Consider the following 22,008-nt stretch of genomic DNA (forward strand, 5'->3'; position numbering starts at 1 on the left):
CATTTGTTGGGACAGTTGGGGAGCTGCTGCTGGGCAGCCTGTGGGGCAGGAGAGACCTCCCCCCTGGTCTCTGCATATGAGATTCCGGACTAGTCTAGTGACTGTTCACAGAAGCGAGGTCTGAGGCCAACAACACACACCTTGGCCGCCACAGAGGAGCTGGGGGACCCTTCCCTGACTGGGTGGCCAGAGCTGAGCCCCCAGAGGCCCCCGTGACCAGAGCCGCGTCCCTTGTGAACAAAAACGAGACGTGTGAAACCAGTCCTCGCTGCCTGCTCCTTCCTTCTCTACTCAGCGATGGTTACTTCTGCAGAAGTCTCTCCCTTCCCAACTCCTGAATGGTCCTGCTCTGCCTCCTGTTGGGGCTGAATCGGGACGCTCAGAATCCTCGTGCTGAAGCCCTGCCACTCAGGGTTTTGGAGACAGGGTCTGTGAAGAGGTGGAAAGCAGGCTGTTAGGTGGCCCTGACCCCATCTGACTGGTGTCCTTGGACGAGGAGGAGATAAGCCAAGGACAGGGCCTCTGGAGGAGCCACCCTGCTGACGCCTGGACCTGGGCCTTCCCGCCTCTGGAATGTCTATCATGAGCCATCGCCTGCGGTGTTTGGGTGCCGGCAGCCCCAGTGAATGAACACGCCTGCTGACAGAATGCCATCTCTAAAGGGCGGAGGTTGCATCTGAGGCTTAAAGGACACAACCGCATGGACTCCCCTGGGGCCTGGCCACATGTTGTTTGTCCAGAGGCTCTGGAGATGAAACACTGAGCAGCTGGCGTCTGTTTCATTTAATCGTCAGAGTGACCTACTTTATAGATGACCACATTCTCAGAAGTTATCCTGCCCAGGGTCACCCAGGTCGTGGGGATAAGCAAGATTCAAACTCGGCCGGCCTCCATCTCTCTCTCTCTCTCTCTCGGGCTCAGAGAAGAGGACACGGGTGCAGGGAAGGTCAGGGGACAGGGGCTTGGCCTGTGAGACCATCTGGCTTGAAGGTCGGCAACTGGCAAGAAGATGGATCTGTAGCCCTGCTAATTACTGCAGTGTGGCTGGGCCTCTTCCTTAGCCCATCCCCCCAAAACTCCATTCTTCTGGAAACTCTCAAATACTCTCCTCAAGGCAGGTGGTCTTATCACATCCACACACCACCCTTAGGCTGAGAGGTCTAACAAGTTCACCTGTCTGAACTGACAGACAAGGGAGGTCATGTACATTCTGGTCTTCATCAACAGTGACTCCTGACCACACTGTTATTCTTTCAAAATACATTTTATTAGTGGCATATGGAATTTAAAGTGAAGCAATTTCTTTTCAGAGAGAAAGTAAGCCCTGACAGGTTGTAAAAAAATGAGCAGATTTGTCACAGCAAAAATACTGTCTCCAGTGTAAAGAGGTTAATAGGAATACTCTCCACCAAGGAAATGACTTTCTCCACCATGCTGACTACAGTGGACACCCAGTTCAGCTGGGGGAACCCACGGCACTGGATAGTCACGGACGCTGTTAAGTCGGGGTCATCTGGACACGGACTGGCCCTTCCTGTTGTAGGAGAGGCAGAGAGGTCACAAGCCCCATGGTTCACTGTGAAGAACCAGGGGTCTGGGAGGCGGAAGCTGGCTGGCGGGGCGGAAACAAGGTGAGCAGACTCGGGAGTGAGCTTGAGAAAGCTCTTAATCTTGGGAGGGGCTCCAGGGTGCCCATGACGACCCTTCACCTGCAGCTGAGAGCCAGGGGTCAGCAGAGGGTCCTTTTACAGCATCTGGAAACACGTCTGTATTGGTAAGTCAGAGAAGATCTCACTTTCTTAACAAAACCAGTTTTTCTGTTTCTTTTGCCTAATGTTCTTCTGACTCTGAATGAGCTCTGCAACATCCAGTGTTCCATTAACTCTGCTGCCGTGTCCCCTTCACCGCGTCCGCTGGCTCCTTCCTGCCTGCTGTGCCCTGCACTGGGTCCTGCCCCAGAGCCCTTTCCTCCGAACCCCCCACACCCTTGAACCTACAGCCTCTGTTACTGCTGTAGGTCCCCCAACTCCAAAACCGTTCCCTGCATCGAAGCCCTTTCTTTACTGTTAAGATCTTGCTGTCTCTTCTTTCTAATCTCAGACAATGGGGACTATTCATGAGGGAGGCTCCGTGGAGTTGGTCATCTTCACTGGTCTTATTTTTATCTTAACATGGGCATTTCTCACACACTTTGGAATCCGCCCCCAACCAGACACTGATCAAGGCAACAAAACGAGTGACAGGCTGCAGAATTTTTCTATTTCTAGATCTAATTGATGAAGCTAAGTCTCCACGCCAGGAGACCGTGCGTCACCTCCAAGCTAGTTTCTAGAATACAGCTTCTGGGGGTTTAGGACAGGTCAATGATGCTCGTGTCGCCGAAGTCAATTCCCGAGTGCAGCTTGCCATCCTTTGCAGCTGCCCAGGGCATGGATGTGGAGGTCCACTTCACCGCCCACTCTCCTGCTTTGTTGACCATGATGATACCACCTACGCCCTTGACCTTTGACTTCATATGACCCAGTGATGCATTGGCAGCTTCTTCTAGTGATTTTCCTGAAAAACAACAAGAGGTTGAGAACAGCACAAGTTATTGAAAGGAATCTGATGGGGAAATTATTTACAGTATGAAAAAAACAAAGCGTGTTAACAAAGATTATTGGTAACTGATTTCTACTTGAATGTCTCAAACAATGACTCTTAACTCTCTCTACGAGTCCCCTCTGCTCCACTGGGATGAACCCAGGCTCAGAGTCTCTCTTCTGCCCCCTGGAGGCAGAAGGTGAATAGTATTCCAAATTCTCTTCTTTCTGCACCCTAACAGATAGGGACTCAACCTGAAAGCAAAGCAAGGGTTTCCTATCCTTCTCCATCTATTTATAAGCAGCTTCCCGGTTCCACATACCCTGTTCAACGTGGAAGAGCGCGAGTCTGGCCAGATTCACCTTCAGGATGCTCTCACCGTGCCCTGTCGTTGAGACAGCTCCGATGTCATTGTCAGCGTAACCTCCAGATCCTGCTCAAGGAAGGGGATTGGTTCTAACTGAGCAGCAACAGTCAGGAAAGTCAAACACATATTACAGGTCTAAAGCTACATGAAAATTAAATCCCAAGAGTGCCAGGGTGTCATGCCAAGGTGCGCTAGTGACCACCATGCGAATACTCTGAAATCAGGGGACAGGGGGAGCCTCGGGGAGGCAGGCCTGACCTTTCCTGGAGCAGCTACACCAGGGTAGCTCCTCCTTTGCCCTCGGGCAAATCTACACAGCCCTCACAGGATGAAACACATACACACCCTCTTTGCGCCCTCTCCCAAACACACACACTCCTGGGAACTAGATAATGTGCTCCAGGGTTAATGCAAAGAACACTTCGATGTGTAATATCCTTTTTTTTTTGGCTGTGCAGCATACAGAATCCTCCCTGACCAGGGATCAAACCTGTGCCCCCCACACTGGGCATGCGTAGTCTTAACCACTGGGCCACCAGGAAAGTCCCTGTAATACCGAGTGGTGCTGTGCTGCTCTTACGCCACTCCAGTCTAATAATTGCAGACTTAAACTGTCAGCTTTCTTAGTTTGCTCGTTTGAGCCCATTCCTGGGAAGACGTTTCACGTACTTAAGCCTTTGGGCATAATTAGTCTGTAGACCGTGAAGCGGGTTACAGAGAAGAAAGAGCCATTGGGGGTGCTGGGGTGACTTCAGCACCCCGTCTCCACCTCCCTCCCAAGTTGTTCCCAAACACAGCATTTAGGAATCAGGTACCTACTGTACAGGCCACCTTCTCCACGGTGTCCCTGGACAACCGTCCCCAACTCAGGCCACCCCCAGAAATTCTACAGCTGCCACAGGAAGAGGAAGAGATGAAGGAAGAAAGAAATGGGGCGGGGGACAGAGACCCGAGAATGAGGACAAGACGACAGGGGGAGGGCAGGGGCAGGGGTCACCTGTCCAGCTCACCTACACACGGCGTGTCCCCGACGCGGCCCGGCATCTTGTTGACGATGCCCCCTGTTGAGGTTGCATAAGCCAGGTTTCCTTGGCAGTCCAAGGCAACAGCACCCACAGTCCCCAAGTTTCTGCCAAAACACAGAGTGACAGGCTAGACGTGAGACACTCCCACAGGTGACGACATGGCTTAATACACTTCTATGTTAATGGCACATGGGACATGCTTTGACTCCAGCATTCCCCACTCATGGTGACAGCGAAGAAAGCCTGTTTGGTTTACATTCCACACATAGTCAGACATCACTTTCAGCATTGGAGCAGCTGACGGCTCGTCGCCTAGAAGCAAACTCGCTGTGAGCTGGACGTGCCACACAGAGCACTTCTGGACTCTTGGCCAAACCTCGCGCTTACACACCTTTCATGTACCTACCATGTTAGCCCCTTTATTACAGGCGTGCCTTGTTTTTCCAACATGTCTTCTGATCATCGTACATTCTAGTGGAAATGAGTTTTTTTAAACTTCACACATGATTTCATCTCTTGCTTTATTACCCATTAAACGAACCTATCTGAATTCTCTCTCCTAGATACTCATCATTAGTTTTTTCCCCCTAATTATGTTTGGCGTTTTATCAACTTTTGAAATAATGCTTTACTAAGCCTAAAAATGTCCCATTAAAAAAAGTTTATTTTTTTCTTATTTCAGCCGTGCTGGGTCTGTGTTGCTGCACAGGCTTTCCTCCAGTTGTGGACTGGCGGGCTGTGGGGTGGGGGACGCTCTCTTTCTTGTGGTGCGAGGGCTTCTCACGGCGGTGACTTCTCTTGTTGCGGAGCATGGGCTTCAGGCGGGCTTTAGCGGCTGTGGCACATGGGTTGAACGGTTGTGGCTCCCAGGTTCTAGAGTACAAGCTCAATAGTTGTGGGGCACCGTCTAAGTTGTTCCATGGTATGTGCGACTGTCCCAGATCAGGGATCGAACTCATGTCTCCTGCACGGGCAGGTGGATTCATTACCACTGAGCCACCAGGGAAGCCCTCGCGTTGTTTTTTATAAACACTATGTGATGAGGTCATAAAAAGCACCATTATACTTGGCCAAATATTATTAGTTTTCTAAAGATTTTTCTTGATGTGGACCGTTTTTGAAGTCTTTATTGAATTTATCACAACACTGTTTCCGCTTTACGCTTTGGCTTTTCGGCTGCCTTGGAAGGCGAAGTCTTAACCACTGGACCACCAGGGAAGTCCCAAATATTATATTATTCTTTCAAGAACATTACATCTATCTTTTTTATCTTTGCCTTTTCTGGTTAACAACTGTTTGCTGTTTATTCAGCCTTTCCCCTCCAATTCCAATAACTGCACATGTCTTCTGGCGTTATGATTCTTTGTGATTAGCAATTAAATCTTCCTTTAGTAAAGAACATGAAGTTGTCAGGATTTATCTGAATGGTTCAAGTTGTGGATTTGGCGAGAATATTTCTAATTTTCATTGTTTTGATACATAATTAAATCTTCACTGAACAAAGAATCTGTAATGTTCTCTTTGTGAATTTTATGTGGGTCATCCTGGAAGAAGACTGCTTACTTTTAAAGCAGACCATTTCTTTGAAGATTTTTTTACTCCTTTTTTTCTTTTAGTTTTCTTTCATGAGCTCCATTTTAGTATTCTTTTTCTATCAAAATCTTGACTTGTACACGTTTTCAGTAGTCTAGGAATTAGAAACTGAAATGTAACTATACTTATAGTGTACATCAGCATATATTTTCATCAAAATTAAGGGCAAATCCAAAAAAAGAGAATAAAAGTAATTTGTAGATATAATTTCAAAATTTAGTTTTTTCTAAAATTCACAAAATTATTAAGGTCTAAACATTTATTATCGGAGAAGGCAATGGCAACCCACGCCAGTACTCTTGCCTGGAAAATCCCATGGACGGAGGAGCCTGGAAGGCTGCAGTCCATGGGGTTGCAAAGAGTCAGACATGACTGAGCGACTTCACTTTCACTTTTCATTTTTATGCATTGGAGAAGGAAATGGCGACCTACTCCAGTGTTCTTGCCTGGAGAATCCCAGGGATGGTGGAGCCTGGTGGGCTGCCCTTTATGGGGTCACACGGAGTTGGACAAGACTGAAGTGACTTAGCAGCAGCAAACATTTATTATAATTAATGAATAGAACCATTTAAAATAAAAATTACCTAAAAGTTGAACATTCCAACATTTAAAAAAATTTAATTCAACCTTACATATTATTGTGTTTTTTTTTGGGGGGGGGGGCTACCCTGGGTCTTATTTGCTGTGTGTGGGATCTAGTTCCATGACCAGGGATCATACCTAGGCCCCCTGCATTGGGAGCACAGAATCTTAACCACTGGACCACCAAGGAAGTCCCTCAATCTTAAGTATGTTTATAAGAATAAAACCATTCATAATTCTCATATTCAGCATCCATTTAGCTGCCAGCATAAAGAGTTGGTTCCTTGGGCAGATTCTGTCTAGACCTGCAATGCCCAATACAGCACTGCTGGCTGCGGAACACCAGAGATGTGGGGGGTCCCCGGTAAGACATGCTGTCAGTGCAGAATGCATGGCAGCTTTGAAAGATTTAGCACAAAAGCATGTAAAATATCTCAGAAATAATTTCTTATGTTGATTACATGTTTTTTAAAAAACTCATTTATCTTTAATTGAAGGATAATTGCTTTACAATATTGGTTTGGATTACATGTTGAAATGATAATATTTGGGGTATAATGAGTTAACTTTCAGTTCAGTTCAGTTCAGTCGCTCAGTCGTGTCCGACTCTTTGCGACCCTATGAATTGCAGCACGCCAGGCCTCCCTGTCCATCACCAACTCCCAGAGTTCACTCAGACTCATGTCCATCAAGTCGGTGATGCCATCCAGCCATCTCATCCTCTGTCGTCCCCTTCTCTTCCTGCCCCCATCCCTCCCAGCATCAGAGTCTTTTCCAATGAGTCAACTCTTCACATGAGGTGGCCAAAGTACTGGAGTTTCAGCTTTAGCATTAGTCCTTCCAAAGAACACCCAGGGCTGATCTCCTTTAGAACGGACTGGTTGGATCTCCTTGCAGTCCAAGGGACTCTCAAGAGTCTTCTCCAATACCACAGTTCAAAAGCATCAGTTCTTCGGCCTTCAGCTTTCTTCACTGTCCAACTCTCACATCCATACATGACCACTGGAAAAACCATAGCCTTGACTAGGCGGACCTTTATTGGCAAAGTAATGTCTCTTTTGAATATGCTATCTAGGTTGGTTATAACTTTCCTTCCAAGGAGTAAGCGTCTTTTAATTTCATGGCTGCAGTCACCATCTGCAGTGATTTTGGAGCCCAAAAAAATAAAGTCTGACACTGTTTCCACTGTTTCCCCATTTATTTGCCATGAAGTGATGGGACCAGATGCCATGATCTTTGTTTTCTGAATGTTGAGCTTTAAGCCAACTTTTTCACTCTCCTCTTTCACTTTCATCAAGAGGCTTTTGAGTTCCTCTCCACTTTCTGCCATAAGGGTGATGTCATCTGCATATCTGAGGTTATTGATATTTCTCCCGGCAATCTTGATTCCAGCTTGTGCTTCTTCCAGCCTAGTGTTTCTCATGATGTACTCTGCATATAAGTTAAATAAGCAGGGTGACAATATACAGCCTTGACGTACTCCATTTCCTATTTGGAACCGGTCTGTTGTTCCATATCCAGTTCTAACTGTTGCTTCCTGACCTGCATATAGGTTTCTCAAGAGGCAGATCAGGTGGTCTGGTATTCCCATCTCTTTCAGAATTTTCCACAGTTTATTGTGATCCACACAGTCAAAGGCTTTGGCATAGTCAGTAAAGCAGAAATAGATGTTTTTCTGGAAATCTCTTGCTTTTTCAATGATATAAATATGATTAATTTCACTTTTTTTTTTTTTTTTGCTTTTTTAATATGGCTATTAGAAAAGGTTAAATTACATATATGGCTCTCATTTTTTCTATTGGACAGTGCGGGTCTAGACCTATAGCCCTCAGTGCAAATCTTGCAGATATTGTACTGATTTGTGGATAACTCCAGAATTGCAAACTGAACCATGTAGAAAGGAAAAGGACACTTGGCACTACTGGGAAACACTTCGTTATACAAGAATTTGTTTCAAAAAACATTGTCTTTTTTTCTTACCTAAGTCCTTCTGCTGTTCAGTTCTTCCCCCACACTCCAACAGGGTCTATTTCTGATGTCAGCAGTGGTATAATCCACAAGCTTTTAGACTCAGGTGGCCTTTACTTCCAAGACACAGAGCAAGAGATGGAGAGAAGCATTTCCCTGGGGGCTGAATGGTATCAGTCCCAAGAGCGGATGTTGAAGGTGACAGGTAACACTGTGCCAAGGCCAGTGACAGAGGTGCCCCACGGGCCTGCAATCAACCAACTGTTTTGTGTATTTGCGCTACACTGTTGCTTGTGTGCTAAGTTGCTTAATTGTGTCCAACTCTTTCCAACTCCATGGACTGCAGCCCGCCAGGCTTCTCTGTCCATGGGGTTCTCCAGGCAAGAATACTGGAGTGGGCTGCCATTTTCCTCCTCCAGGGGATCTTCCCAGCCCAGGGATCAAAGCTGCATCTCCATGTCTCTTGCATTGTAGGTGGTAGGTGGTTTCTTTATCCACTGAGCCATTGGGGAAGCCCATTTGTGATGTGAGGGTCTTCTAAAGTGCAAGGCCCAGGGCAGGAGCCCCTCTTGCTTATATAGAAGAACAGTTAAGGCTGGCAGAGATGGTGTTGTTGCAGAATTTTTGGAAACAATGTGTCAATCTCTATTAAAATGGACATGAGCCACTGATAAAGCAGCCCCAGACACAATAGCACCTTTGGTCAAGATTATCACAGCTACCAACATATGGCCATCTTGTGAAGCAGATGCTTAACCTGGGGACATGTCGTAATCACCTGGAAAACTTTTTTTTCTAATGGACCTGCGTGGTCTCTCCACCTCAGCTCCACTAAATCAGATCCTGTAGGAAAGGAGCTCAGACATGGATATTTTGAAAAAGCTCTTAAGGTGATACTAAAGTATATCTCTGATTAAACATTACAAATCTAAAAGGGTGGGTAGAACTAATAGATTATATTCCATTATATTCCTTATTCTGGGCCACACTCAAATTGTATTTTTCAAGTTTTGCTTTAAACAGGGAGGCTTTTATTTGGCACTTCTGAATGGGTAACACGGAAAACAATAATTCAGAACACATGATTAATTCACTTTCCAGGGCTTCTCTGCCCCGTGGAAGGTGCCTGAGTTGAGGGTGGTGTAGATCACAGAGGAGCCAGGCAGTGTACAGAAGACAACAAACTGCTCGAGAAGCTTGCACGTAATTAATACATCAACACCCAGCATTCCTCTGTCAAATCATGTTGGAAAAGGAACTCTCAGCTGACTATGAATAAACTATTCATAGGAATAAAAAATGAGGTTAAATTTCAGAATCAAAAAAGCAGCTTTTTCATTATTTAGTGTGAATTATTCTATACAAAAACTGAAACTACCTTGTGATATTGGACTTTTTTAAGAAATGTGGATAATCAGACATGTGTCAAACTTCCACATCTGGATAACTCCCCGACATGTGAGCCACAAATGACACTTACTTCTGACAGTCTGGTTTCTGAGCATCTTTTTCAAGCTTTTCTTTTTCCAGGCGTTTTCTGCTTCTTTCTGTTACCAGCTGTTGTCCAGGAATTGTTGGAATCCCATTGGCTGCTGCAAATCTTGCTGCACCTTGGTCAGTCAGAAAGCAGTGAGGTGTCTGGAGCCAGAAAGAAACGGGAAAATAGTTAGTTTCTTGAAAAAGTTAAACTCTTTTTAATTGTTCCAACTGTGTGGAAATAATTGTTCTCTCTGGGTAAAAGCCTCAAGAATGCAAATTCCACTGGCATTAATTTTCTGAACGTTGAAAAAAGCCTACCTCTCTGAGTTTTTGTATTTTCAAAAACCACCAAATGATGGAATATCAGGAATTCAACTTACATATGGTCTTAAACTTTAATCCATTTTTATTTTATGTATGCTATTTATCTATTTACGATGCTGCACAGTTTCTGAGGTCTTAGTTCCCTGACCAAGGACTGACCCCAGCTCCTGGCGGTGGAAATGTAGTGTCCTAACCACTGGACCACTGGGGAATTCTCCCATACATGCTATTTACACAGCTGGTCTCTTCAGTTTGAATGTGTTATGTTACCTCGTGTTGAGAACAGGCTGAAGAAAATACAGGAAGATAACATGTAACACCTGGTCAAGTGATCATGAGTCAGAATCTTGGTTTCCTTGAGAAACTTAAATAATAACATTGCTTTTGTTCTGTCACACACTTTTAGGAGAACAGTGATCTCAAGTGTTTCCCCACAGTGAGACCCCTTTTGGTTGCTGAAGTGCAGCAGTGGCAATCCCTTAGGAAAGGGTGGTTTGGTCCCACATACCTTGTCCATAACAAGCCGTGCAAGTTTAATGGGATTTGCGATACAGCGGACTGCAGACACCGCCCCTGCAGACAGGTCTTTCCCATTCATGATACTGGCATCCATTTCAACCTCCCCGTTTTCGTTCAAGACAGATCCACAACCTAAAACCAAAGAGAAGTCGAAAAGCAAGAGTTAACAATTTAGAAATGGCTTCAGAGCTTGCTCTCCAAGCTGCCTACTTTAATTCATCCTCTACTTCTCTGTCAAAGGAACATTTCTAAAAACACAAATCTGACTCGGTACCCCATGACCTACAAAATAAAAGGTGTGAAGCCCTTCCTGATCTGGCCTCTTGACTTCCTTTTCCAGCTTCATCTCCTCTCCATGGCAACATTTTACTGCAACACTAGGTTTCCTTGAACGTATTAAAACCATCAGGTCTCATTACTCTGTTTTCTTTACCACTAGCAGCTTTTCTCCAGCGTTCTCTACCTAGATAATACCTGTAAGGGTAGTTGTTCTTAACCTCTATGTGGCTCTGTTTCGTCAGAGGGATAGAACAAAGCTCAAGAATATTTAAAGGAGTACAAAAATATCCAGCACCTAAGAAGTATTTGGTATCTGATAAGAAATCACCAGGTACAAAAAGAAACAGGGAATTATGACCCATAATGAGGAACAACAACAACAAAATCAGTCAATAGCAACAGACTCGGAAATGGCATAAATGATGGCATTATTAGACAAGAACATTAAAACAGCTGTTGTAACTATTCCATATGTACCAGAATGTGGAAGAAAATATGAATAGGACCCAAAGAGAACTTCTAGAAATGAAAAAGTTTGAAATGAAAAATACACTGGATAGGATTAATACCAAATTAGACACTACAGAAAAGAAGAATGAACTTAAGACACAGCAAAAGATGGAAAAAAAAAACTTAACAGAGTTTATCACTGAGCTCAGGGACAGTTTCAAGCAGTCCAGCACACGTATAATTGGAATCCCCAAAGGAGAGGTGAGACAGAGGGACAAAAAATGTTTAAGGAAATGGTGAATTTTCAAATTTGGTGAATACTATAAATTCACAGATCAGAATTTAATCCAAGGAAGAGAAACACGAAGGGAACTACGCTCAGGCACACCATGATCAAACAGCTTAGTGCCAATGAGAAGAGAAAATGTTAAAAGCAGCCAGAGAAAGACACATTAGGCATAGAAGGAAAAAAAAAATGATAGTCTATTTCTTGCCAGAAACAATGCAAACCAGAAGACAGAGGAGCAACATCTTTAAAGCTCTGAAAGGAAAAAAAAATGTCAAGTTAGAATTCTACACACAGTGAAAGTATCTTTAAAAAACCCAAAACAAAGACTTTTATAGACATACAAAAGCTAACAACAAAAAAAAGTCATCAAAAGCAGTTGTGAAACACAAGAAATGTTAAAGGAAGTCTTTCAAGCAGAAGCAAAATGACCGCAAAAGGCAATCAGGATTCCCTCAAAGCATGAAGAACACTGCAAACGGCTAACATGTGGAAAAGCAGAAACCCCTTTTCCCTTTACTTTTATAGTATCTTTAAAATATAACTGTTTAAAGTAAAAATCATAACGACGCATTGGGTAACTTATCACTTATAAAACATATGAAAGCAGTAGCACAAAGGCTAGGAAAGGAGAAACAGGCGTGTGCTGCATAAAGTTCTTCTATTATGCATGAAGTTTGATATTACTTAAGGCAGACTGTGATAAGTGAGAGATGTATACTATAAACTCCAAAACAACCTTTAAAAAAGAAGTTTAGTTACTAGGCCCACAAAGGAGGTAACATGGAATTATAAACATTCAATTATTCCAAAGGAGGCAGAAAAAAGTAGAAAAAGAGGACAAGGGGAACAATGAATAGACTGGGTAAAGAGAAGACAAACAGCAAGATGACAAACTTGTGCCTAACCATATCAGTGGTCACATTAAATGGAAATGGTCTAAACATCTCTATTACAAGCCTGCCAGGCTCCTCTGTCCACGGGGAATCTCCAGGCAAGAATACTGGAGTGGGTTGCCATGCCTTCCTCCAGGGGATCTTCCCAACCCAGGGATCGAACCCAGGTCTCCCACTTTGCAGGTGAATTCTTTACCATCTGAGCCACCAAGGAAGCCCCAATAAAAAGCAGAAATTGTCAAACTGTATGAAAAGATAGGACATAATTATATGCTGCCAATGAAACATCTACTTTAAATATAAAGATGCATATAGTTTAAAAGTGAAAGAATGGACAAATTATATACCATGCCAAAATGAATCAAATGAAAATTGGAGCAACTATACTAACATCAGGCAAAGCATACTTCACAATAAGGAGCATTAAATAATAATAAGGACACCAAGCAATGATATAGGGGGTCAGTTCACTGAGAAGACAACAATCTATACACCAGCTAACAGTTTCAAAATACGCGAAGTAAACACTGATAGAACTCAAAGGAGAAAAAGACAAATCCACCATTACAATTAAAGATTTCAATACTCTTGTCTCAGTAATCAGTAGAAATAAACAGTCAAGATACAGAAGGTATGAACAACATTACCAATGAACTTGACCTTATTGTTCTATACAACAACAGCAGAGTACATTCTTTTCAAGTGCAAATGGGCATGGTAGAACACATTCTGAGCCAAAAACCAAACCTTAGGAAGTTTAATAAGAATGCAAATCACATAAAGCATATCCTCTGACTGTAACAGAATTAAACTAAAAATCAGTAACAGATATTTGGAAAATCCACAAATATTTGGAAATTAAATATTATATTTCTAAATAATTCATGATATAATGAGGAAATCACAAGGAAAATTAGAATACATTTTGAGTGGAATGAAAATCAAGACAACATATAAAAACAGGTAAAAAAAAATCAAAGCAGTGCTAGGGTAAAATTTAAAACATTAAATGCGTATATCAGCAAAGAACAGTCTCAAATTAATGATCTAAAAAGAAAAAGAAAAGTAAATTATTTCCAATGCAAGCTGAACGAACAAAGGAAATAACAAAGGTAAATCAATGAAATTCAGAACAGAAAAAGAGCAAAAGAAAAAAACAACAGAAAAATTCACAAAATCCATCCCCTCAAAAAACTAGTTCTTTGAAAAGAACAGTAAACTTGATAAACTCCAGACTGACAAAGAAAAAAAAAAAGACATAATTACAAATATCAGGAATGAAAGAAGGAACCTCTCTACAGACCATACAGATATCAAAAGCATAACACAGAAATGTTGCAAATTCAGCAACTTATATAAAATATAAACATTTCTTGAAAGACAACTGACAAAACTCTCTCAAAGAAGAAATAGATAACCTGAACAGTGCCATGCCTATTAAGGACTTTGATTTCTTAGATAAAAACTTTCCATCAAAACAAACAAAAATCAATCTACCAATCTACCAAAAGCCAATCTACAAAATATTACAAAGAAATAATGCCAACTTTATATAAATTCTTCGAGAAAAACTGTTGAGAAGGGAACACTTTTCAATTCATCATATGAAGCCAGCATCATCCTCATTTCAAAACCAGACAGATGTTATAAGAAAATCAAACTATAGACCAGTATCTCATGAACACAGATGCAAAATCTTAAGAAAACACCATTAAATCAAACCCAGCATTTTATGAATATATTACATGCCGGGGTCCTGCCCCGGCTGATCCAGGGTATTCGAAGGAGAGACAGCCTAGGCGACTATTTATATGTTAATTAGAGATATAAGAGTAATAGAATGAGGATAGCTCAGTAGGAAAATTCAGTGGAGAAAAGAGGCTGAGTAGTTTGGTTTACGTGGAAAATCAGTATAACCCGTGACACCAGGTTAGCTCTGACCACGGAGGCCGCAGGCGCCCTCTCGAATAGCAGAAGGTGCCCCACCTTAGACACCTTCTAGAGTGGGTCTTAGAAGCCCATGCAAATAAATGTCACAGAGGATATCCGTGCTCCAGATGGAGACTTCAGCCAGAATGTGAAAAGAATGACATGGGGAGACCAAGCTTTGGTGAGCAAGGCCCGTAGCTATATTTTTAACAGGGGCTTATATACCCTAAGTTACACATAGAGGATAATAGGGGATGCAAAGTCAGCAGTTTTTGATCCTTATCAAAAACCAGGGTTTCTTTCCTGCAAATTTATCGTATACAAATGGTTTAGGTGATTTACATCATCTTCTGGTCAGAAGGCCTATTAACATTTTATGACTCTTGACAAAGACTTATCAATCGTAAGACTTATTTTCTCTAAGAGTAATTATTTTAAGGTTTGGCGCCATCTTCCGAAGATAAAATTGCATTCCTATAGGGCGGATGTGTAATGGGTTTACAACAAAGGAAAGAATTTATTACCTTAAGGGTCTAAAGTTACTAACACCAAGGCCACTACTTGTTTTTTCTACATACCAACTATATTAATTAATACACATTCAAGGATACAATTCAGGGATGTGAAAACAGGCAACAAGCATTGGCTCATCAATGAAATCTTTTACTAGTTTTATTCTGACAGTTTCTAACTCTCTGAGAGGCTCTAAGCTATTTGAATATCTTAAGCTTCCCGTGCCTCTCGAGGCTGGGAGACTGTAAACAATAGTATGCGTAGCTGTAGGAGTCCGGGTAAATTTGTCAGGCGAGTTAGAGAGCCATCTGAGGGGTTTGGATTTAAACACTCCTAATTGCCCAGGAACTTTATTAATTGGAGCTGGAAGTTAACTCTTTGACAGAGAGAGCGAGATGGTGGTGGGGGACAGCCCCCAGTAAAGTCAGAGGTGAGAGCACAAAGCAATAAAGTAGGCAGACTCTGGTTTTTGGGGGGTAGATGCTCGAGAATATTCGGGGGGACTCCTGAGGCTCGATCCCACCTTTGCGTATGCCGAGCCTCTTTCCTCATGACCTTTGTCACGAGTGGAATGTCTCTTGTCGGCTCCCGGCAATTACATATATGTCATTTTTCTTTAGAAGGAATGATGCTAAAGCTGAAACTTCAGTACTTTGGCCACCTCATGCGAAGAGTTGACTCACTGGAAAAGACCCTGATGGTAGGAGGGATTGGGGGCAGGAGGAGAAGGGGATGACAGAGGATGAGATGGCTGGATGGCATCACCGACTAGATGGACGTGAGTCTGAGTGAACTCCGGGAGTTGGTGATGGACAGGGAGGCCTGGCGTGCTGCAATTTTCATAGGGTCGCAAAGAGTCGGACACGACTGAGCGACTGAACTGACTGACTGACACACACATATATGTACATATATCACAACAAAGTGGTGTTAATCCCAGAGAAGAAAACTTGGTTCAAAATTCAAAAATCAATCAGTCAATCTTCACCATGTCAATAGACAAAACAAAAACCATATGATCATCTCAACAGATGCAGAAAAAGGACTGGATAAAATTCAACATCCATACATGATTAAAAAATCTCAAAAAACTAAGAATAAGGTGGGACATCCCTGGTGGTCCAGTGGTTAAGAATCCACTTTGCAATGAAAGGGACACAGGTTTGATCCCTAGTCTGGGAAGATCCCACGTGCTTCAGAGCAACTAAGCCCGTGGGCCGCAACTACTGAGCCCATGGGCTGCAACTGCTGAAGCCCGTGCGCCGAGAGTGTGTGCTCCGCAACAAGAGAAGCCCCAGAGACGAGAAGCCTGCACACCGAGATGAACAGTAGCCCCTACTCGTGGCAACCAGACAGAGTCTGTAGGGAAAAGTCTGTAGAGAAAACTATAGGGAAAATAAATTAACTAAAGTTTGTGTAAAAACTGCTCAATTCCAGTGAAAGCAAAGGGTCCCTGTTTGGGTGCCAATCTGAGTCTCTAAAGAATATTCCTAACATTCAAATTTAAACTGGTGGTGTCTAATAAATAAACTACTTTTTAATAAACAAAGTGTTATGAAACAAGCTTCAAACATAAAATGAAACCTATATTGAAAGATCAATACAATGTAAACAATGCTTTAACAGACATTCAGATAAGCTTTGTCAGGAATGCAAATTATTGCCACCTAACTCAGTAACTGCCAGGGCTCAGCTTTTTGTATGCAGTTCCCACATAGTCCCTCTAGAGGATTACAGTAGAGGTTGCTGAAAAGAGCTGGGAAAGACAAACAGAAAACAGAGCTCGAGGTGCAGAGTATGCTATTAAAAGTTCCACCTTTACCCCCAGATCTTTCATTTCCTTCTTTTTAGCCAGCTCTTGTTCTCCTCAATGTGCAGAGTGGGCAACTGGGAAATGAGAAGGGAGCCACTCAGAATGCAGGCTCCGGATTCAGAGCAGAGAAACGAGATCCAGCAGCTGCAGCTCCCTGGTCCCTAGCTCACCAATGCACCCCATTGGTTTAGAGAGGGTGGGAGGCCAGAATGCCTTGCTCCAAATGAAGGTCTCCTGTGAAGAAGTGGGCACTGTCAGCCGACCGGGTCCTGACTGCTAACAGGCATAGAGCTTAATGAGTCCCCCACGGGCTGCTGCTGGCAAGGGGTGGAAGGGCATCTAGTAAACTCTGGCTCAACAAACAGCCACGGAAGCAGTTATGTCTCATTCTATGGGTTAAAGAATGCAGGGCAGAGGCTAGGGGACAGAACCATTACTCAGTATCTGATGACTGGTTAGAGTTCCTGAAATTCTTTTCTGTGACAGATGTCAGGTGTATGGGTGGTACAATTCTAAGAAGTATTCTAATCCCAAGATTTTAGGTTTTCTATGTCAGTAGAAGACACTGACAAGTCACTCAATCTCTAGCAAGTTCCTTAATCTCTAGCAAGTTCCTTAATCTGACAAATTCCTTAATCTCTAGCAAATTACTCAATCTGACAAGTTACTTAATCTCTAGCAAGTTACTTAATCTGACAAGTTACTTAATCTCTAGCAAGTTACTTAATCTCTTTGCGCCTTAGCTTCCTCATCTGAAAAATGAGCACAATAATTACACCTAACCACAGGACAGAAGTACAGATTAAGTGAGTTAATCAGGCAAGTTTCTTAGACCATGGTTTGGTACACAGCAGACACTCATAGTAGTTATGATGATTATTACTCTGAAAAAGGATTGATCTGAGTGAAAGAAGCCAAACACAAAAGAATCACTCTTGGTGAATGCATTTATGTGAAACAACAGAAGTGGGCCTCTGTGGGGTCGGGATGTGTGGAGGGGTCATCTGGGCTTGCCTGCAAGAATGTGAGGCATGGAAAGAATGGCCACTATATCGCGGATGCCGGATTGTCCTCAAAACACAGTGACTTGGTTAATGCAGTAATGGCATGTCCTGTTTATTCTCTGCAATGCCCATGGCAACTGCCAAAGGAGTCTGAGGCCACCCACCAGAGCTCCTAACTGGTGAGGGACTGGCAAACGGATTATACTGGCCTCCGTCCTCTGAGAGAGGGTTCTAACATATCCTGGTTTGTGTGGACTCCGCATCTGGCATAACTCAAACTCTCCCTTGTCCCCATGCAAACCAGGTACCACTGTTAGGAGATCAGAGAAGCTGAGTACCAAGCAGGAGTACCTTCATTACACAGACAGTGACTGAGGTCACATTTCAAAGGTTGTGGACTGTAATATGCAAAACTGGACAAAAGACGTTCTATCTCCTATATAAGCCTCACAAGCAGCAGGGCTGAGAGAAAGGAAAAATGGAACAGTAAGGCAGTACCTTAAATTACTAACAGATAAAACCACCGTAGCTACGTTGACACAAGTACTGTCCAAGGTTTTAATACATCTGAATGATCAACCAGTAGAACTGCTGTCTCATATGCCAGACTGGGGACCCCCAAGGAAGCGCCTGATACCAAAAAGGGGCTTCGGGAAACAGCCACTGCCCTCTCACCATGGATCAATGTGCTATGGTTCTGAGGACACCAAGCCCCGTCACACCAGGGCGGGGGGATCAGCAACTGGGATTTGCAATTGAACATTCTACCCGGATGGGGGAGGAGGGACCACTCAATCTCCACTCCCGCTGTCCTGCCGCAAGCTGGGCTTGTTGAGATGCATCAAACCTGCAAGGGAAGGTGCCGTGCTGAAAAAGGAGAAGGGGAGGGCTCTGGTCTGGGGTATCCTGCCCCCAGGCCGTCTCAAGCCTGACAGCACCGCCTCCCCTGGCTAACGTGTATGGTATTTACAACCAGATCAAGTTCCTAAGGCTGCCGACCTCCTTCTACTCAAGGCCAGGTGAGCATGTTCTGTTTCCCACTGGAACAATCATTCCGCTGCCATCTCTGTGCCCTGGGCTGGAGGACACGACGGGACACGCAGGGCTTCCCTCATCAAGCCCAGAATGATGGCAAGCAAAGCCTGTCCTTCCTGCACATTGAAAAGTCTCCAGTGAGACAAGCTCTCCTCCAAAACAGAATAGCCTTGGCCATTATTACTGCCTTGCAAGGAGGCAGCTCTGCCGTTATCCAAACAGAATGCTGTGTGCTCATACCTGATAATAAAACGTGTCACTTTTATTAAATCACAGGACACAGGTGAACACTCTGAGTGGTTTGGCTCCCAGCCTATAAGACTTAGGAACAATGGTTTGAATCATGAGACTCTTGGTGGAAAAAGGTATCTGGGATCTGATAAACTGTCTTAACCTGTGTTTTCTTTTGTATGTGCCTGTACTCTTGCTGTGGCATCTGCCTCCAATGCAGGCAGACAGCCGCCAAAATTAGCCACCCAAACAATTGCTCAAGGGACATTGCAGAAGAGAAAGTGTGTGGGACTGTAAGAGCCGGTCACGACGGGTGGAGTGATGGGGCAATCAGAGGCCCTTACCCCTTCCTCTTTCCTTGGAAGGCGCCCTCCATTTGCCTTCCTGCACCAGAAACTGTCCAAAGACATAGCCTTGAGACGTGGTATTGAGATCATCTGGATGGTATGCATGGCTGAACCTAGATAAGGCCTCTAAATAAACTTTTCAGATTCTGGTGGGCACGAACAGAGGGCTACTTATCCAGCAAGACAAGCCTCTACTGTATGTTCCCATGCTTATTAGATCTGCCACCTACCAATCTGGAGTGATTTGCCTTTTCCTGCAGTCTCTCCATGGCCTCCCTCCCTCCATTCAAATGACACCCTGAAGCTCCAAGGTTGCCATGTTTGTGGGGTAAGCAGTCTATTCCCTTACCCCATAAAAAGATGTAATAAAACAGCCTCTTGGTATGTGAAATCCAGAAAGCAGATTAAAGAAGAAAGGGTGAATAATGAATTTTAAAATTCTTTAAAGCAACTTGTTCAGTCACTAAGTCTTGTCTGACTCTCTTGCGACCCCATGGACTCCCCAGAGGAGCCCAGCAGGCTTCTCTGTCCGTGGGACTTCCCAGGCGAGAGTACTGGAGAGGATTGTCATTTCCTTCTCCAGGGGATCTTCCCCACCCAGGGATGGAACCAGAGTCTTCCGCATTGGCAGGTGGATTCCTTACTCCTGAGTCACCAGGCAAGCCCCAAAGCAACTTGGTCAACAGGTAGAAAAACTAAGCCTTTTCAGCATATTAGGTAAGAGATCCAGCGACACTTTAGAAAGGTTCTGTTTATCTGGCGTGGGAAGCTGAACCCGGTGTGGCGCTGGTCACTAGCCGCAGTGCACATTTACCTGCGTTGAAGTCGGGATCGTCTTCCAGCACTGTCACGGCTCCTTCCACCGCGTCAACGGCGCTCCCTCCCTGCTTGAGGATGTTGTAACCCACGGTGGCGGCTCTGAGGATGCCCTGGCGCACCCGCTCTTTCCGGTCTTTGGAGATATTGCTGGCTCCGCCACCGTGGACCACGACGACGGGGTTCATGGCGATGGATCCTAGGGGTTAGGAAGACGAAAGCGTTCTTTCAGACGGGTCCAAGAGAACCGCATGGGGCTTATGTCTCCCGCTGGGAACAAGGTCTGGTTTCCACTGCTGGACAGGGGCAGTTTTTACAACCTCAGGCGAATTCCCGAGACCCAGGGAGTCCGGCGAGCAGAAGAGGCGGCTGGGTGTGAACTTTGCACGAAAAGCCCAGGGTGCCCTTCCTTGCCCGGCCCGGGGCACCTGCCCGCCTCGCAGCAGCAGTGCGATGCTCCGCGCCCCCTCCTTGCCCGCTGACATCCGGCCTCAGTTTCCCCGAGGAGCCCCGGCTCAAGGCCCGGGCCGGGAAGGGGCGGAGATGGCACCCCTTCCAGCCACCCACACCTACCCCGACCCGGGGCCGCAGCTCCAGCCTTCCTCCCGGGCCCCACGTCGAGCCTCAGTTTCCCGGGGGCCTGTCCGCGCTCCCACCCGCGCCGCGGGGCCAGGGGGAGGCCTGGGGGCTAGAACTCGCTAGCGCCCTCCCACTATCGGCCCCGGCACCCACGAGGTGCCTTCCCGGGTCTGGGGAGGCGGCTTCCCGCAGGGCCCGTCGACTTACCGAGCACGCCGCAGGAGGCGGACGCCGGGGATTCAGGCTCGGGCGAGCCGCCCTGGCGGCCTCGGAACCTGCACAAGCGGGTTTCTCCGCAAAGCTGCTCTGGAAACTGCTCCGCCGGCAACCGCTCGGCGGGCAACGGCTCTGCGCCTGCGCACGAGGGCGGGGCAGCGAGCCCCGCTGAATTACCGCAAGGCCTCAACGCGCGGCGGGGGAGCAAGGACTCCTGCCCTCGTAGCCAGCGCGCGCTGGACTCCCGCCTCCCGTCTCCTGGGGCTGGAGCTATGCTGGCCTCCCCGCCCACGCGAGCTTCCTATTGGGATGCGGGAAACTCCTCCTCCTCGGTGTGAGGTGCCGGGAGCCGGTGAGGCATTCAACTCGTGACAAAGGTCATGAGGAAGAAGGCTCGGCATACGCAAAGGCGGGATCGAGCCTCAGGAGTCCCCCTGGATATTCTCGAGCATCTTCCCCCCAAAAACCAGAGTCTGCCTACTTTATTGCTTTGTGCTCTCACCTCTGACTTTACTGGGGGCTGTTCCCCACCACCATCTCGCTCTCTCTGTCAAAGAGTTAACTTCCAGCTCCAATTAATAAAGTTCCTGGGCAATTCGGAGTGTTTAAATCCAAACCCCTCAGATGGCTCTCTAACTCGCCTGACAAATTTACCCGGACTCCTACAGCTATGCATACTATTGTTTACAGTCTCCCAGCCTCGAGAGGCACGGGAAGCTTAAGATATTCAAATAGCTTAGAGCCTCTCAGAGAGTTAGAAACTGTCAGAATAAAACTAGTAAAAGATTTCATTGATGAGCCAATGCTTGTTGCCAAGTTTTCACATCCCCTGAATTGTATCCTTGAATGTGTATTAATTAATATAGTTGGTATGTAGAAAAAATAAGTAGTGGCCTTGGTGTTAGTAACTTTAGACCCTTAAAGTAATAAATTCTTTCCTTTGTTGTAAACCCATTACACAGCCCTATAGGAATGCAATTTTATCTTTGGAAGATGGCGCCAAACCTTAAAATAATTACTCTTAGAGAAAATAAGTCTTACGGTTGATAAGTCTTTGTCAAGAGTCATAAAATGTTAATAGGCCTTCTGACCAGAAGATGATGTAAATCACCTAAACCATTTGTATACGATAAATTTGCAGGAAAGAAACCCTGGTTTTTGATAAGGATCAAAA

The 22,008-nt window shown here is 45.0% G+C and overlaps 1 protein-coding gene across 1 annotated transcript; it reads right to left on the reverse strand.

The window, feature by feature from the left end:
• Nucleotides 1-1,245: 1,245 nt before the first annotated feature.
• On the reverse strand, nt 1,246-21,079 carry ASRGL1 (asparaginase and isoaspartyl peptidase 1). The gene is made up of 7 exons (XM_005909005.3): nt 20,826-21,079; nt 20,038-20,238; nt 10,430-10,572; nt 9,599-9,756; nt 3,961-4,079; nt 2,906-3,016; nt 1,246-2,556 (listed from the first exon to the last, which is right to left on the reverse strand). The coding sequence occupies exons 2-7, from the start codon at nt 20,225-20,227 to the stop codon at nt 2,351-2,353; spliced, it is 927 nt and encodes a 308-aa protein (XP_005909067.1). The 5' UTR covers nt 20,228-20,238; nt 20,826-21,079; the 3' UTR covers nt 1,246-2,350.
• Nucleotides 21,080-22,008: the final 929 nt, after the last annotated feature.

The sequence above is a fragment of the Bos mutus genome, chromosome 22, assembly GCF_027580195.1.
Source record: "Bos mutus isolate GX-2022 chromosome 22, NWIPB_WYAK_1.1, whole genome shotgun sequence".
In the NCBI taxonomy this organism is placed as follows: Eukaryota; Metazoa; Chordata; class Mammalia; order Artiodactyla; family Bovidae; genus Bos; species Bos mutus.

Coding starts and splice junctions, on each gene's coding strand:
- ASRGL1 (XM_005909005.3), bottom strand. CDS start 20,227: ATGAACCCCGTCGTCGTGGTCCACGGTGGCGGAGCCAGCAATATCTCC. Junction 10,573..20,037: donor CGATCCCGACTTCAACGCAG/GTAAATGTGCAC, acceptor CTTTGGTTTTAG/GTTGTGGATCTGTCTTGAAC. Junction 9,757..10,429: donor CACGGCTTGTTATGGACAAG/GTATGTGGGACC, acceptor TTCTGGCTCCAG/ACACCTCACTGCTTTCTGAC.